The sequence below is a fragment of the Aquarana catesbeiana genome, linkage group LG04, assembly GCF_042186555.1.
Source record: "Aquarana catesbeiana isolate 2022-GZ linkage group LG04, ASM4218655v1, whole genome shotgun sequence".
Classification (NCBI taxonomy): Eukaryota; Metazoa; Chordata; class Amphibia; order Anura; family Ranidae; genus Aquarana; species Aquarana catesbeiana.
In genome coordinates this window covers 275,656,668-275,674,171 of record NC_133327.1, presented here as the reverse complement: position 1 = coordinate 275,674,171, position 17,504 = coordinate 275,656,668, and the positions used below count along the sequence as shown (strand labels likewise).

General features: G+C 44.4%; 1 protein-coding gene across 3 annotated transcripts in view; it reads right to left on the bottom strand.

Annotated features, from left to right (window-relative positions):
- The window catches only part of CLCN2 (chloride voltage-gated channel 2), a 571,730-nt gene that overhangs the window by 112,997 nt on the left and 441,229 nt on the right, over positions 1-17,504 (bottom strand). For all 3 annotated transcript variants that reach the window (XM_073626607.1, XM_073626608.1, XM_073626609.1), the window contains one exon: positions 6,603-6,736. In XM_073626607.1, coding sequence (XP_073482708.1) covers positions 6,603-6,736 — 134 coding nt within the window. The remainder of the gene's footprint in view (positions 1-6,602; positions 6,737-17,504) is intronic.

Genomic DNA, 17,504 nt, shown 5'->3' with positions numbered 1-17,504 from the left:
GATCATCCTCTAACAACCATACCAGGGATTCCACCTGGTCACAACTGAAAGGAGGGGAGAAATCGTCAATACCTTCGGGAATGCATGACAAGGCTGACTTTGTATATAATTGGATCAAAGGCTGAACATCCTCAAATAACGCATGACCCTGATCTACTAGTAAATGGGCTGTTTGGATCGTTTCCAGCAGTTGGTCACGGGTCCAACCTTTAAGAGTCTGACGGCAATATTCATTATCCTCTGCCGCCAGCAGAGAATAATAAACAATTTCATCAAAGTCCATTTTTTGCACGCCCACCGTAACAGGACGGCTTCTCAGTGCAGCCACGTCTGGTCAGGGATGGCCTTGGTATACTGTCAGGAGACTAGTAGACCAGACTGTGTGGACTGCACAGAGATAACCCAAACGCATGTAAATGAATAAATAATATTTATTAAAAATAAGTGATAACTCAGAAAATACAAACAGTGCAAAACCAACACAAAAAACCCACAGCAAACAATAGTATATACAGCAAGGGGCAATACCGGAATCACGGGTGTCAGCCAGGCCAGGGTCATACACAGCAGGTAAGCAGGAACAAGGGATAAACCAGAAGCATAAACGTTAGCCAAGCCAGGGTCATACACAGGAGGTCAGCAGATGGGTAAGGACGGGAAACCAGCAGGAAGGGGAGAGGATGGATGGTAAAGCTGCAGGGTAGGGATCCCAGGGAATCAGGAGGGACAAGGACAGGATGGGCCTGGGATAGGGATCGGATCGGATCGGATCAGAGCAGAGCGGGACAGAGCAGGTACACAAACAGGATACAGGCGTCAAGGCACAGGGAGAAAGATACCTAGCATGTGAGGGCTTGTCGGGTATTTATAGGGCTGCCTATAATTGGCTTCAAGTCACACCTGAGCGCAGGGAGTGTTGTCTGCTCCATACTGCCAGGATCCATCCGCTGGTGGACATCAGTACTGCGGCCAAAAGATGAAGTGACACCAGCAGGGAAATATTCTCCTGACAGTTCAACACTGCCAGGAGACACCTGCTGGTGGACCCCAGTACTGCATGCCAAACGATATATCTTACCAGCGGATGGACCCTTTCCTGACACCCACATAAGCTGTTTATTCCTCCTAAGAGGTTTGCCGGAGGCACCTGCTGCACTGCGGGGGTGCCGATGCTCGTGGCCAACGGTCACGATGATCGCGGGCACGAGAGGCAGAACAGGGACGTGTGTGTGTGTAAACACACAAATCCCCGTTCTACTGTGTGAGGAGAGACAGATCGTGAGTACTTGCTACTTGTTGAACTATTTATCTGATTCCTACTAACCCGGCTTGCTCCTGACTAATCCTGCTTGCTGCCAGTCTCTGATCCCGGCTTGTCCTGACGTCTCTCCTGCCTCTTCCTTGGTCCATTTGCTGTCCGCCTGTTACCAACCCGGCCTGCACCTCGACTATTCTTCGCCTTCTGCTTGGTATCTGATCTGCCCACCAGTGTTGACCTGGCCTGCCTGACCCTGCTGTACTACAGAACACCTCCCTGCAACCTGCTGTCTCCAGTTGTTCCTGCTGTGCTACAGAACACCTTCCTGCAGCCTGCTGACTCCAGTTGTTCCTGCTGTACTACAGAACACCTTCCTGCTTCTGCTGTATCCTAGCTACTGGTTCCAGCCTGCTTCCTGCCCAGCCGCTGCTCCAGCCTGCTACCTTCTGCCAGCTTCCTTGCGGTTACATCAGAGGTCCGGACTAGCCCCAGCATCAGTAACCTGTCAGGCACTTGTGCCCCTTTGCACTACTGAGCCCCTGTCTGCTCTACCAGGGGTTCTCAAGCCAGAGGTATACGAGAAGCCGCTCCCTGCGTTCTGGGCTCAACCACCAGGTACGTGACACACGGCTGGGCAAATGGGCATACAGGTACATCCCCTTTTAAATCTTGGCATTGTGGGAGTGCCCGCCGCGTGCTCCGTATCTGCGCACTCGATGTCTGCCGGTGTCCAACGACCGTGTCACGGAGCGGCAGAACGGGGAGATGTAAACAAGGCATTTCCCTGTTCTGCCTAGTGACATGACAGAGATCTACTGCTCCCTGTCATCGGGAGCAGTGATCGCTGTCATGTCAGTGGTAGCCCATCCCCCTCACAGTTAGAATCACTCCCTAGGACACACTTAACCCCTTGATCGCCCCCTAGTGTTTAACCCCTTCCCTGCCAGTGTCATTTACACAGTAATCAGTGCATTTTTATAGCACTGATCGCTGTATAATTGTCAATCGTCCCAAAAATGTGTCAAAAGTGTCCGATGTGTCCGCCATAATGTAGCAGTCACGATAAAAAAAATCGCAGATCACCGCCATTACTAGTAAAAAAAAAAAAAAAAAAAAGTAATAAAAATGCCATAAATCTATCCCCTATTTTGTAGATGCTATAACTTTTGCGCAAACCAATCAATATAATATATATTACCAAAACTATGTAGAAGAATACATATCAGCCTAAACTGAGAAAAAAAAATGTGCTTTTTTAAAAAAAAATTGGGGATATTTATTATAGCAAAAAGTACAAAATATTGTGTTTTCAAAATTGTTGCTCTCTTTTTCCTTATAGCGCAAAAAAAAACAAAACGCAGAGATAATCAAATACCACCAAAAGAAAGCTCTATTTGTCGGGAAAAAAGATGGCAATTTTGTTTGGGTACAGCGTCGCACGACCGCGCAATTGTCAGTTAAAGTGACGCAGTGCCGTATCGCATAAAATGCTCTGGTCATTGAGCAGCCAAATCTTCCGGGGCTGAAGTGGTTAAGGATCCAGCAGATAAGAAATTGGAGTCTTTATTAAAGACTTAATTTGCTATTGCCGGGTCTGCTGTACAACTGGTAGTGGCGTCTATCGGTATCTGTCAGTCTTTAAAGGACCAGGTAAAGCGGGTAAGACTGTTCCCGATCAAGACTTTTTTTGGACAGTCTACTCCTGTGAGAGCAAATCGGCGCTCAAGACCTCTAAGCTAATGTGCTACCAATGGTGCAAATCCTACCAAACTTCAACTGGTCCTCAAACTCCAAAAGTTGACCCTGGAACCATCACACTGCCTGGCGTATGTGGGCCTTGTCTTGGACACACAAGAAAAATGTTGATTCAATTTAATTCAAGGATGTTACAACTCAACAATCTGACAGCATGGGACAAAATGACTCGGTCTTTAGATAACCCCATGTGTTTAAGCACCAACAAATGTCAGATGGCAGTCTCTCAGGCATATTTCAGGAGTGGATGGGCTAGTCATTTCATGAAATCAGTTAAACCTATTTTATGTGTCCCGCCTCTTGAGCTTCTGCCTCACCTGCTTCAGAAGAGAGAAAGACAGAAGGCATACCGGTTATTGTCACTGCACCCAATTGGCCCAGGAGAGCAGGGTAATTGGAACTAATCAGATTCCTAACAGACTCTGCGTGGCCCCTACCGATCATATGGCTCTTCTTTGTCAAAGTCCAGGATTTCATTCTGCTTCACGGTCACTGGCTTTGAAGGCTTGGCAGTTGAAGCCTAAATCCTGAGAGATGTGGGTTTTTTGGACTCCGTTTCCCACCTTGCTGAAGGTCAGAAAGCCTTCACACCGTAGGGTTTATTGTCACACACGAAAGGCATACTTTGTTGCAATATAGGGAAATGTTATCCTAAGAATTACTCAGTGGCACAGATTCTATTCCTTCTTCAGTCAGAATTAGATGTCTTGGTCCCTAAAGGCCTGATCAGATTTCTTCCTTTGCACTGCTCTTTGAGAGACTGCAAGCTTCTCATTTCTTTGTCAGGGCCTTTGTGTACAGGGTGGCTTGCATTTCATCACCCGTACCTTCTCCCTAGGCTCCATGGGACCTCAAACTGGTGTTGACGGTCCTTCAGAAGCTACAATTTCAGCCCATTAATTTCTCCTGCCTTTCTTATGGCAATCATTTTTATCAGGAGGGTGCTTGAACTTGAAGCTGGCAGGCCATAGATGGTGGAAATTTTTCTTCCTGCAACCACAGGTTGCAGGAAAGATATTAGCATAATCCTCCTACAAACACAGACAGTGCTGACAGGGGAATCCCTCCTGCCTAGACATTGTATTCACTTTATTATTTGGGGGCATCTTTGGAGCCCAACATAGGAATCCATCTAACCTTGAGCACAAAACATGGATCCAAGAGCAAAGCAAAGCATCCATAATTGTGGAATGAAGAAGAGGAAATTGGCCTGACTGCTAATAACATTCACCTTAAAAGTCAGGCATCTAGAGAAACCGACTCAAGAGACTGTAGATTAGCCACAGGAGGACCCATCTCTGGGTGGTCGGGTCCCATGAAATCCTCTGAATGTACTGTATCCCAAATAGGGGGAACTTCAATGGGAACCCAGTGTGTTCCGCAAGCTGACAATTTAGGGGGATGCCGGGCCCCCCAGCAATGTTTTCTACCTGCCATGCAGGAGATGAGGAGCACTCAGGTGTGCAAACCTCTCCATTCTTTGTGGAGACCACAGGCTAAGGACAGCCACATATCAATGCATTACCTTTAAAAGAAGGTAGTGCTATCAAGAGCGGTACTAATTGTGTTGTCAAGTATAAAGATCAGGCCACTTATCCTGTTGCAGGGAAGTCACCCAAAGCTTCCCGGAGGTAAAGGCTTTGCAACACTTCTCCAAGTGAGTTGGGATCCCCCCCCCCAAGAGAGTCCCATCTGTACTGGGAAGCCAGACTGAAGCCCTGGGCGTAAGGGGATACCCCAGCAGATGGGGTCCCCCAGGGCAGGGGGAAAATACCACGCTATTCACCTAAAGAGTCTGATTGGTGACCCCAGAGATATCCTGATCCATAAAGACCATATGGATGTCTTGCACAGAGCCCAGCCCCATAGCAATAGAGAGGGGTGCTAGGAGGGACACAGAGCCAATGATAGAAGGATAGACCACGCAAAAAGAAGGTTCCCTCACAGCCCATAGGGTGTAGCCTTTTTAGCAAGGGTTTCAGCTCAACAGCCTCACCCACTGGTGGTAGGTAGCCACCAACAATGGAAACCCGCGAGACCCTATCCAGTCTAATCTCGCAGATGTTAGTCCCTTCAGAAGGCTATTGAGTGCAAGAGTCCAAAAAGCTGACTCTCGTGAAAGAAGGTCATCTGAGCATACCACAATGGGAATGCCAGGAGATGGCAAAAGGGTGCATACAAGGACCAACACTCTGAGAAGCAGCAATGCCTCTCATAAACAAAGAGGGGGGATCTCTTTGCTTAGGAAAGGGACACCTAGAAATGGTCCTGTATGACCTTATAAGTCAGAAACTCCAACTAGAAAGGAGGAGAGCCACAAGAGATTTAACAGAACCCACAGGCAGAAGACTGTTCTGAAAAAGGGAGTGAGTGTCCAAATGGGGAAATATTTCAAAACCCAAATTCTGATTTTTACATTGGCAAAAGGTCCAAGGGTGTGGGGGAGAGAAATTTACATTGTCTATTACAGTAACACAGAAGAAATAGTAAGGGAAACTGAAATAGGTGCCAAGCACAAAGCTTTATTTTGTACAATAAGAGATGTATCCTCTGCACCCAAAGGCTGGAAAGGCAAACTACCCAAGGACCCACCTGGATGCACAATCAGTCCTCCTACCTATGGGCTGAATGGGAGCCAAGTTTTAAAAACCTCCAAGTACCTTCTGCTGAAGAAGGCAAAAGAGAAGGTTGGGATTCCTCTGACCACCCCATAAACCTCCTGCATTGAGGCAGGAGCACACTGACCACCTATGGTATTGCTAAACAGTGTCAACAGCGGATCTGAAGAGAGGAAGGTTAAATCAGATACTCTTTGGATGCAGAATCAGTGTTTCAACAACACAACAAGTGCACGGAGCTTAGGAACAGACATCAGTCCTACACAATACACAAATTTAGATGCTTAGCAAGCCATCACTGAAGCACAAGGCTCCAAATATCTGTTCCATCAGCTCAAAGAAAAAAAGGGATCTACTCTGGCAGTGGAGGAATTTCTTTTGAGGGAATGCACTTAATCTGACAAGGTTTGACAGCTTCAAATCATCCCTAATAGAGGACTGAAGGCAAGACAAGTCAACTCAAACTGGAATTTAAGGAGAGATCTGAGCTGATTTTCAGTGGAATCCTGAAAAGGTGAGCACACCCTAAATCAGTCTGTCGGTATTCCTGTAAACTTCGATAACTTTGTAGACCACTGATTAACATTTCCTCACAAAGGTAAAATGTTCAGACACACTATTGGAAAGGGCCCACGGACATTCAAGGGTGCTTCCATTCCACATAGAGGAAATGTGTCAAATAGTGGGTGTAGTTGAAAGGTCTTTGCAGCTGTCAGAGCCCTAAAAGATGCTAGGCCAGAAACAGCAGGCTGATCTTCCAGATGCAAGGTAGAATAATATGAGGTAACTGCAAGAGACTGTGGTGATTGCTGGGACTCAGTCTGAATGACAAAAAAAATATGTTTTTTTCTCGGAATTAGCTTTGGAACCGGAAGACAGACATTTCTATAATTGCACATGATGTAGTTAAGAAGAAAATGAGCAATGATGACTTATGACCCTTCATTTAGGCCAATATCAATTTATTTTACCTGCTGTCTCCACCAGCGCTAGGCACTTCATTCGGCAGTCTGTAAGAAGCTCCTGCAGCTCTCGATATTTAGTGTTCAGTGTCACAAAGGGGATGTTTCTCAGCATGATGTCCTCAACTCGCACATTGTACCTCCTGGAATATAGAGAGATGCATGCAGACACTGTTTGAAATATTGTTTTTTAATTGAACTACATGACTGCTCAAAATACCTTAAGATTTGGAAATTAAACATCTTATAAAAATACTAACAAACCTATTTTTTTGTTATCAGTATCTTTAAACCCATTTCAGGGCACTAAATATTACATTAATGCTGATGTTTAGGTATGGCCTTTTTTTGCATAGGTACATTGCCCTCCTTTGGACCAATGTAATTATGCGTGCATGTGCCGTAGAAGCTGGAAATCACTGTGGTAAGCATTGCTACTACAGTGATCTCCACTACTGTCTGGGTTCCATGCCAGGAGGCTGCCTTGATGCATAGTGAACACGGGGGCTGCTCATTCAGGAAACATTCAAAGAACACCTTGCATTTTTCTCAATGGATGCAAGGTGTTCTCTAATTGGATGACATGCGAGATTGTGATGTCAGCACCCTGCCTCTCCACCTTGTCCAATCAGAGAATAATTAGCATTCATTGAGAAAGCTTGATTTGTGTGGAAAACTGATAAAAATTTAATTTGCATACAGTGCTGTGTGACCACAAAATTGCCAGTTAAAGTAGCTCAGTGCTAAATAACAAAAAATGGATGGTTTGTGAAGAGGGTAAAACCATCCAGAGGTCAAATAGATAAAGTGACAAAAAGCAGCTGTAATACCACTTCAAAGCAGGGAATACACATTTAGTTTTTGTTCAACCAGCGGGTTAAAAGGAAAAAAAAAACATGACAACCACACAAACGATGGGTGACGCAGGGATCTCTCCCACTAAGCTAGGCTGCTCTCTTCCCCCCTATCAGAATAGACTGATCAACGCTGCAGTCATTGGCTAAAAGCACTGACCAAGTGCTGGATTTCCAGCATTGCCATTCGATCGGCTTCTATTGACTATTCAGTGTTACACATGGACAAAAATTGTTTGGTTCCTTTCGTTCGGTGTATACCCAGCTTAAGTCTTTCACAAATGTTATCTTATACACCACTAACAAAGTATGTTTTCGAAACTACCAAATACTATATAGGCCACTTGTCAATGCCAATCCGCAGTAAGAACCCCTCTAAAATCCAAACTAATCAGGCAATTCATGGGTGAAATAGCCAGCAGCCCACATATTAGTCACATATAAAACAATATACCATTGTCCTCACTTGTGACCAGTGGTATATCAAAGGAAGAGAAGAAGCAGCAGTCCTCATAAGAAGCAAACAATAAGGTGGCAGAGAGTGGGGTCCTGCACGATGTTATCTGCATTGTTTTGGCAATGATGTAAGCTAGCAGAGCCAAAGGCAGTGAGGCCGGGGGAGTGGAGCCTTCGTTTTTAGGAGAGGTTCCACTGGCACAAATCTATTTACCCAAGCCTCTAGAGCCTGCCAAGGTAAAGAACCCTTCACCAATGCCTACCAAGGTAAGGAAGCTTTACACTGATTGCTTGCCACAGTTCATACTCCTGACCACTGCAGTCTGTAAGCTGTGCGGAACTTGTGTTGATTTTCTGATTATTATTTTTTTTTGCATTTTTAACTTTACTTTAACTTAACCTTTTAACCTTTTTTAACCTTACTCTTTTGCTCTTGTACATGGAAAGTGAAGGGCCAAGTTTTCCCCAAGGCAGGGCAGGACTTGGGGAAAATGAGTGCCTGTGTGTGATAAATTAACATCCTCTAAGAGGTAAGAAATGGCCTAATTATTGCAAGTGAAGCTCGAAATTGGGAGCATCGCTTTCTGTTATCAGATCACCTTAGGCAGCGCAGCTGCTATATACAGTGTTGTGAGAGCATATGTTGCTGCAAATGCTTAACTACTGCAAAATTGCTCTCATTATGCCAGATCAGAAAACGGTTGTTGGTAGGCCTTGCCATTTAGAGTGACCATAAATTGGCTAATAAAAGCCAGCAATGCTTTCTGAGTTATTAGAGTGTAACACTGGATCAACAGGACTCAATTCTCCTCTTTTTAATGTATAAGGGTAAAGAGCATTTTAACACTCCATGTTGCTATTGCCATCTGGCAAGAATTATGGTGGGTCCCAGAATGCCAACAACTTTCTCAAGGACATGTCTGTTGCTCTTTTCGCATCAATGGCTCCCCATTTAGTCTAGGAGCCTGAGCATTCCACTAGTTCTTTCAAGAGTTACACACATCTCCTGTAAACAGTCTTAAAATCTGATTGACCACAGAGAATTCCAACCCCAGTTGCTTTGAAGGGATACACACAGAGGAGGTAATAAGTAAAAACAAGGCATGGCTTTGGCCCTGGTGAAAGTCTGATTATTGGGTTACTGGCTTACAAGTGAAGCTCATTTGTTGATACAAAAACATACAATTCATAAAAGTAGTGCACTTGGGGGGACTTCAATAAAGTAATGATGCCATTTTTCTAGTGGTATGGTTGCTTTAATATGGGCTGTGCCTAAATAATGAAACTGTGTGCCAGTTTCAGTGACAGTACCAACACATGTGCAAGATTCATATAGTTCTCACTATTGCCACTTTTAAACTCTGTTGCTGTGAAAGATTGAAAAATCAACAGTTAATATGTAAGCACACTGGCTGTAATTATAGCAGTATTAAACTTAAAAGCAAACATTATATATAATCTGACAGCTTCCTGCACAAGGCTTGTGGCTGCTAAGTTGCCGTTTGTCACCAGGTAACAGATTACTCATACCTGGCCCCATTCAGCTGCTGGCTGAGAAAGTTCCCGGCTAAAAGCAGAAAGTATACAATGGGGCAGTATACTGGCTAACATTACCCAAATATGACAGGACCATATTTGTAAAAGTAATCGATTGCTAGGATGCTGTTGGCTGCACAGCTGACAGTGTCCAAACTAGCCAGGGGCTGAGCATGCAATATAGATATTCAAGCCGCAGTGCTGCCAAAGAACCCAAGAGCAACAAAAAGCAGGAGAGACGAAAAAAGCTGGCTGCAGCAGCAGAAGGAAGGGGGGGGGGGGGGGGGGGCAATGCCTGGTACACATGGACCGAATATCAGCTGGTATCGGCCGGTTCAAGAAAAACTGCCCAACATTCGGCCCATGTGTACAGCAGCCTGTCCTTCTGCCGATCAACATCCGATCAGCCATTGACTGCGAGCGCTGACCAGTCCCCCTGTCAGAACACAGTAGGTGAGCAGGGAGATGGCTGTACTAAAATTGTATTGTTAGTATAGCAACCTCCTCAGTTTGTCTACCAGACATCAGAGTAGATACATTGGAGCAGTTCAAAAACTGTACATGGTAGTGCAATTTGCAGTTACCTTATCCGCATTACTGAAATCAAAGCTTGGACTGGGAACTCTATTCTGCTCTGGCTGTAAGGTTTCTGTATCGAGTGTGAAAGCAGAGACCTGTGTACTACTGCAGTAAGAGGCCCATTGAGAGTGAATGTGGAGCCGACAATTTTTGCAGATCACTCCTTTCTGAAACTATGAGAATTTTTTTTTTTTTTTTTTACAGTGTACAGTGGGGACAGAAAGTGTTTAGACCCCCTTAAATTTTTCACTCTTTGTTATATTGCAGCCATTTGCTAAAATCATTTAAGTTCATTTTTTTTCCTCATTAATGTACATATAGCACCCCATATTGACAGAAAAACACAGAATTGTTGACATTTTTGCACATTTATTGAAAAAGAAAAACTGAAATATTACATGGTCCTAAGTATTCAGACCCTTTGCTGTGACACTCATATTTAACTCAGGTGCTGTCCGTTTCATCTGATCATCCTTGAGATGGTTCTACACCTTCATTTGAGTTCAGCTGTGTTTGATTATACTGATTGGATAGGAAAGCCACACACCTGTCTATATAAGACCTTACAGCTCACAGTGCATGTCAGAGCAAATGAGAATCATGAGGTCAAAAGAACTGCCTGAAGAGCTCAGAGACAGAATTGTGGCAAGGCACATATCTAGCCAAGGTTACAAAAAAATTCTGCTGCACTTAAATTTCCTAAGAGCACAGTGGCCTCCATAATCCTTAAATGGAAGACGTTTGGGGCGACCAGAACCCTTCCTAGAGCTGGCCGCCCGGCCAAACTCAGCTATCGGGGGAGAAGAGCCTTGGTGAGAGAGGTAAAGAAGAACCCAAAGATCACTGTGGCTGAGCTCCAGAGATGCAGTCGGGAGATGGGAGAAAGTTGTAGAAAGTCAACCATCACTGCAGCCCTGCACCAGTCGGCGCTTTATGGCAGAGTGGCTCGACGGAAGCCTCTCCTCAGTGCAAGACACATGAAAGCCCGCATGGAGTTTGCTAAAAAAACACCTGAAGGACTCCAAGATGGTGAGAAATAAGGTTCTTTGGTCTGATGAGACCAAGATAGAACTTTTTGGCCTTAATTTTAAGCGGCATGTGTGGAGAAAACCAGGCACTGCTCATCACCTGCCCAATACAGTCCCAACAGTGAAGCATGGTGGTGGCAGCATCATGCTGTGGGGGTGTTTTTTAACTGCAGGGACAGGATGACTGGTTGCCATCGAGGGAAAGATGAATGTGGCCAAGTACAGGGATATCCTGGATGAAAACCTTCTCCAGAGTGCTCAGGACCTCAGACTGGGCCGAAGGTTTACCTTCCAACAAGACAATGACCATAAGCACACAGCTAAAATAATGAAGGAGTGGCTTCACAACAACTCTGTGACTGTTCTTGAATGGCCCAGCCAGAGCCCTGACTTAAACCCAATTGAGCATCTCTGGAGAGACCTAAAAACGGCTGTCCACCAACGTTTACCATCCAACCTGACAGAACTGGAGAGGATCTGCAAGGAGGAATGGCTGAGGATCCCCAAATCCAGGTGTGAAAAACTTGTTGCATCTTTCCCAAAAAGACTCATGGCTGTATTAGATCAAAAGGGTGCTTCTACTAAATACCGAGCAAAGGGGCTGAATACTTAGGACCATGTGATATTTCAGTTTTTCTTTTTTAATAAATCTGCAAAAAATGTCAACAATTCTGTGTTTTTCTGTCAATATGGGGTGCTGCGTGTACATTAATGAGGAAAAAAAATGAACTTTAATGATTTTAGCAAATGGCTGCAATATAACAAAGTGAAAAATTTAAGGGGGTCTGAATACTTTCCATCCCCACTGTATGTTATAACACCTCTAACATTCCTTCCATGCATTTGGACTGCAAGTAGCCATGTATATTGCCATATAGTTTACGGAAATTATTATATTGGGTTTTTGTCTGTGAAGTACATATGTGTGTATTCAAGTGTTTTAACTCTTGCCCAGAGTTGAACGGTTTCCAGTAACGAGGGATATTGAGAGGTAATGTGAAGAGTGATCACTGCTGAATAATTGCTCTTTAAAGTGGTTAATTGTTTAACCACTTAAGGACCGAGCCTCTTTCTGAGATTTGTTGTTTACAAGTTAAAAACATTTTTTTTGCTAGAAAATTACATAGAACCCCCAAACATTATACATTTTTTTTTTTAACCACTTGAGCCCCGGACCATTATGCTGCCTAAGGACCAGAGGTCTTTTTCCAATTTGGCACTGCGTCGCTTTAACTGCTAATTGCGCGGTCATGCAATGCTGTACCCAAACGAAATTTGCGTCCTTTTCTTCCCACAAATAGAGCTTTCTTTTGATGGTATTTGATCACCTCTGCAGTTTTTATTTTTTGCGCTATAAACGGAAAAAGACCGAAAATTTTGAAAAAAAATGATATTTTCTACTTTTTGTTATAAAAAAAATCCAATAAACTAAATTTTAGTCATACATTTAGGCCAAAATGTATTCGGCCACATGTCTTTGGTAAAAAAAATGTCAATAAGCATATATTTATTGGTTTGCGCAAAAGTTATAGCGTCTACAAACTAGGGTACATTTTCTGTAATTTACACAGCTTTTAGTTTATGACTGCCTATGTCATTTCTTGAGGTGCTAAAATGGCAGGGCAGTACAAAACCCCCCCAAATGACCCCATTTTGGAAAGTAGACACCCCAAGGAAATTGCTGAGAGGCATGTTGAACCCATTGAATATTTATTTTTTTTGTCCCAAGTGATTGAATAATGACAAAAAAAAAAAAAAATTTACAAAAAGTTGTCACTAAATGATATATTGCTCACACAGGCCATGGGCCTATGTGGAATTGCACCCCAAAATACATTCAGCTGCTTCTCCTGAGTATGGGAATACCACATGTGTGGGACTTTTTGGGAGCTTAGCCGCGTACGGGGCCCCGAAAACCAAGCACCGCCTTCAGGATTTCTAAGGGTGTAAATTTTTGATTTCACTCTTCACTGCCTATCACAGTTTCGGAGGCCATGGAATGCCCAGGTGGCACAAAACCCCCCCAAATGACCCCATTTTGGAAAGTAGACACCCCAAGCTATTTGCTGAGAGGCATATTGAGTCCATGGAATATTTTATATTTTGACACAAGTTGCGGGAAAGTGACACTTTTTTTTTTTTTTTTTTTTTTGCACAAAGTTGTCACTAAATGAAATATTGCTCACACAGGCCATGGGCATATGTGGAATTGCACCCCAAAATACATTTAGCTGCTTCTCCCGAGTATGGGGATACCACATGTGTGGGACTTTTTGGGAGCCTAGCCGTGTACGGGGCCCCGAAAACCAAGCACCGCCTTCAGGATTTCTAAGGGTGAAAATTTTTGATTTCACTCTTCACTGCCTATCACAGTTTCGGAGGCCATGGAATGCCCAGGTGGCACAAAACCTCCCCAAATGACCCCATTTTGGAAAGTAGACACCCCAAGCTATTTGCTGAGAGGCATGGTGAGTATTTTGCAGCTCTCATTTGTTTTTGAAAATAAAGAAAGACAAGAAAAAACTTTTTTTTTTTCTTTTTTCAATTTTCAAAACTTTGTGACAAAAAGTGAGGTCTGCAAAATACTCACTATACCTCTCAGCAAATAGCTTTGGGTGTCTACTTTCCAAAATGGGGTCATTTGGGGGGGTTTTGTGCCACCTGGGCTTTCCATGGCCTCCGAAACTGTGATAGGCAGTGAAGAGTGAAATCAAAAATTCACGCCCTTAGAAAGCCTGAAGGCGGTGCTTGGTTTTCGGGGTCCCGTACGCGGCTAGGCTCCCAAAAAGTCTCACACATGTGGTATCCCCGTACTCAGGAGAAGCAGCAGAATGTATTTTGGGGTGTAATTTCACATATTCCCATGGCATGTTTGAGCAATATATCATTTAGTGACAACTTTGTGCAAAAAAAAAAAAAAAGAAATTTGTCTCTTTCCCGCAACTTGTGTCGCAATATAAAATATTCCATGGACTCGACATGCCTCTCAGCAAATAGCTTGGGGTGTCTACTTTCCAAAATGGGGTCATTTGGGGGGGTTTTGAACTGTCCTGGCATTTTATGCACAACATTTAGAAGCTTATGTCACACATCACCAACTCTTCTAACCACTTGAAGACAAAGCCCCTTCTGACACTCATTGTTTACATGAAAAAGTTATTTTTTTTTTGCAAAAAAATTACTTTGAACCCCCAAACATTATATATTTTTTTTAAAGCAAATGCCCTACAGATTAAAATGGTGGGCGTTTAATTTTTTTTTTTCACACAGTATTTGCGCAGCGATTTTTCAAACGCATTTTTGGGGGAAAAAACACACTTTTTTAAATTTTAATGCACTAAAACACACTATATTGCCCAAATGTTTGATGAAATAAAAAAGATGATCTTAGGCCGAGTACATGGATACCAAACATGACATGCTTTAAAATTGCGCACAAACGTGCAGTGGCAACAAAATAAATACATTTTTAAAAGCCTTTAAAAGCCTTTACAGGTTACCACTTTAGATTTACAGAGGAGGTCTACTGCAAAAATTACTGCCCTCGATCTGACCTTCGCGGCGATACCTCACATGCATGGTGCAATTGCTGTTTACGTTTGACGACAGACCGCCGCTTGCGTTCGCCTTAGCGCGAGAGCAGGGGGCGACAGGGGTGCTTTTTTTTTTTTTTTCTTTTTTATCTTATTTTTAAACTGTTCCTTTCATTTTTTTTTTTTTTTAATCATTTTTATTGTTATCTCAGGGAATGTAAATATCCCCTATCATAGCAATAGGTAGTGACAGGTACTCTTTTTTGAAAAAATTGGGGTCTATTAGACCCTAGATCTCTCCTCTGCCCTCAAAGCATCTGATGACACCAAGATCGGTGTGATAAAATGCTTCCCCAATGGCGCTGTTTACATCCGGCGAAATCGAAGTCATAAAATGCTCGTAGCTTCCGGTTTCTTAGGCCATAGAGATGTTTGGAGCCACTCTGGTCTCTGATCAGCTCTATGGTCAGCTGGCTGAATCACCGGCTGCATTCTCAGGTTCCCTGTTGAGACAGGAGAGCCAGACAAAAACACAGAAGACGGTGGGGGGGGGGGCATTCCCTCCCACGGCTTGTAAAAGCAGTCTAGAGGCTAATTAGCCACTAGGATTGCTTTTACATGAAAGCCGACCGCTGGCTGAAAAGAGTGATACCAAGATGATACCTAAACCTGCAGGCATCATTCTGGTATAACCATTCAAAGTCGTGAATGGTGTACCTGAAGACAAAAAAATGGTTAACAATAAAGCACAGTAAACGGTAAAGTATAAAAAATTGCATACCTGAAAAGCAAACATGATAAAACATAATAACAATAAAACATTGCAGAATAGAATACAGTAAAAAAGAGCAGAACAAGAGAGAGAGAATAGAGAGAGAGAGAACAATATAAACGACAACTATTTTTTTTTTATTTTATATATTTTTTTTTTTTTTAACACTTTTTTTGTAACTAACTTTTATAATGGTAACCGGTTCCAGGTTCGGGTCTCTCAAAATGCGATGGCATCTTGGGAGACCCTGTGAAAGTGCGCCTAGTCTGTGCAATGCTGTACCCTACGCTAATACTCAACTAATGAATGGTAGCATTCAAAACATTCACCAATGCAAAGACCAGGATTGTCAGGACAGGAGGGACAATAATAGAGGGTGTCATGCCTATATCCGCGCTTGCTGCAGACACGACATCTTTTTTGGGGGTTCGTTGGGTGGGGGTACTCGGGAGGACATAAAGAAAATGCCTTTCATGCAGCCGACTGCATTTGGTTGGGGATGTGAATGGGGGAAGTACGGGCGCTGCAGAAGCGGTGGGTTCCCAATTAGGATTGGCGAATGCAGCAGGAAGGGCACTATGGGCACGACGGGCCTGTGTTTGTCTTCTTGTTGGCAGCGGGACACTACTTGTGCTTGCCACCTCACCAGCTTGAACTGCACTTATGGGACTCGCCACGTCACCAAGTGTTACTGCAGTGCTGGTTTGACTACGACCGGGGTGTACTAGGCCGCTGGCGCTTGCCAGTTCAATAAAAAGCTACCCAAAAAACTGTTAGCGATCGCAGGGATCAGGCCTGACTCTGCAAATGCTGCAGTTATGCGTTAAGTGTTTTGTAAGTGACAGTGATCGATCGATACTGCACTTGGGTGGGCTGGGCCGGGCGGAGGGGCAAAATGCAGGTGCTAGCAGGTATCTGGGCTGATCCCGCTAACACTGCGTTTTTGGGAACCCTAAACAGCTGGGGACGCCAGTATAGATCTGATCGGATCAGATATTGATCCGTTCAGATACTATACCACTAAGGGAGGTGTACGGTGCGTGCGTGGGTGTTAGCGGTACTGGCGCTAATCTGACGCAGCCTGGAGCTGGTGCTTGCCAGTTCACCAAAATGCTACCAAAAAACCTGTTAGCGATCGCAGGGATCAGGCCTGACTCTGCGAACGCTGCAGTTATGCGTTTAGTGTTTTGTAAGTGACAGTGATCGATCGATACTGCACTTGGGCTGGGCCGGGCGGAGGGGCAAAACGCAGGTGCTAGCAGGTATCTGGGCTGATCCCGCTAACACTGCGTTTTTGGGAACCCTAAACTGCTGGGGACGCTAGTATAGATCTGATCGGATCAGATATTGATCCGATCAGATACTATACCACTAAGGGAGGCCTATGCTGCGTGCGTGGGTGTTAGCGGTACTGGCGCTAATCTGACGCTGCCTGGGGCGACGCATATCACCGCTGGGCGATCAGGGGGCTAAACCTTTATTCGGTAATAAACGGCGGGTGCCCTGACACTATAACAAATAAACAAACTAACCAGCGTCACCCGTAACACTTATACGGTGATAAGTGGTGAAAGGGTTAACTAGGGGGCCATCAAGGGGTTAAAACATTTATTCGGTAGTATATGGGGGTCCCTGTCGCTATAAAACGCTGACGGCGAACCTAAATATTTAGGTCCCTAACTAGCGTCACCAGCGACACTAATACAGCGATCAGAAAAATGATCGCTTAGCGACACTGGTGACAGGGGGTGATCAAGGGGTTAAAACTTTATTAGGGGGGGTTAGGGGGGTATCCTAGACCTACAGGGGGGTAATACTAACTGTCCCAACACTGTAACTGTCACAAACTGACACCAATGCAGTAATCAGAAAAAAAAACAAAAAAACTGCTGGTGTCAGTTTGTGACGGGGGGGTGATCGGGGGGGGGATCGGGGGGCGATCGGGGTGTTTTGTGTGCCTGGCATGTTCTACTGTGTTGTGTAGTGTTGGTGCACTCACATACCTGTCTTCTCTCCTCGGGCCGGAACGGAAATTACCGAGCCGAGGAGAGATGACATCATTTCCTTTGCTGCTGTTTAGCATACAGCAGCAAAGGAATGATGTGATTGGCCGGCGGCGATCGCGAGGGGGGGCCACGAACGGTTGGCCTCCC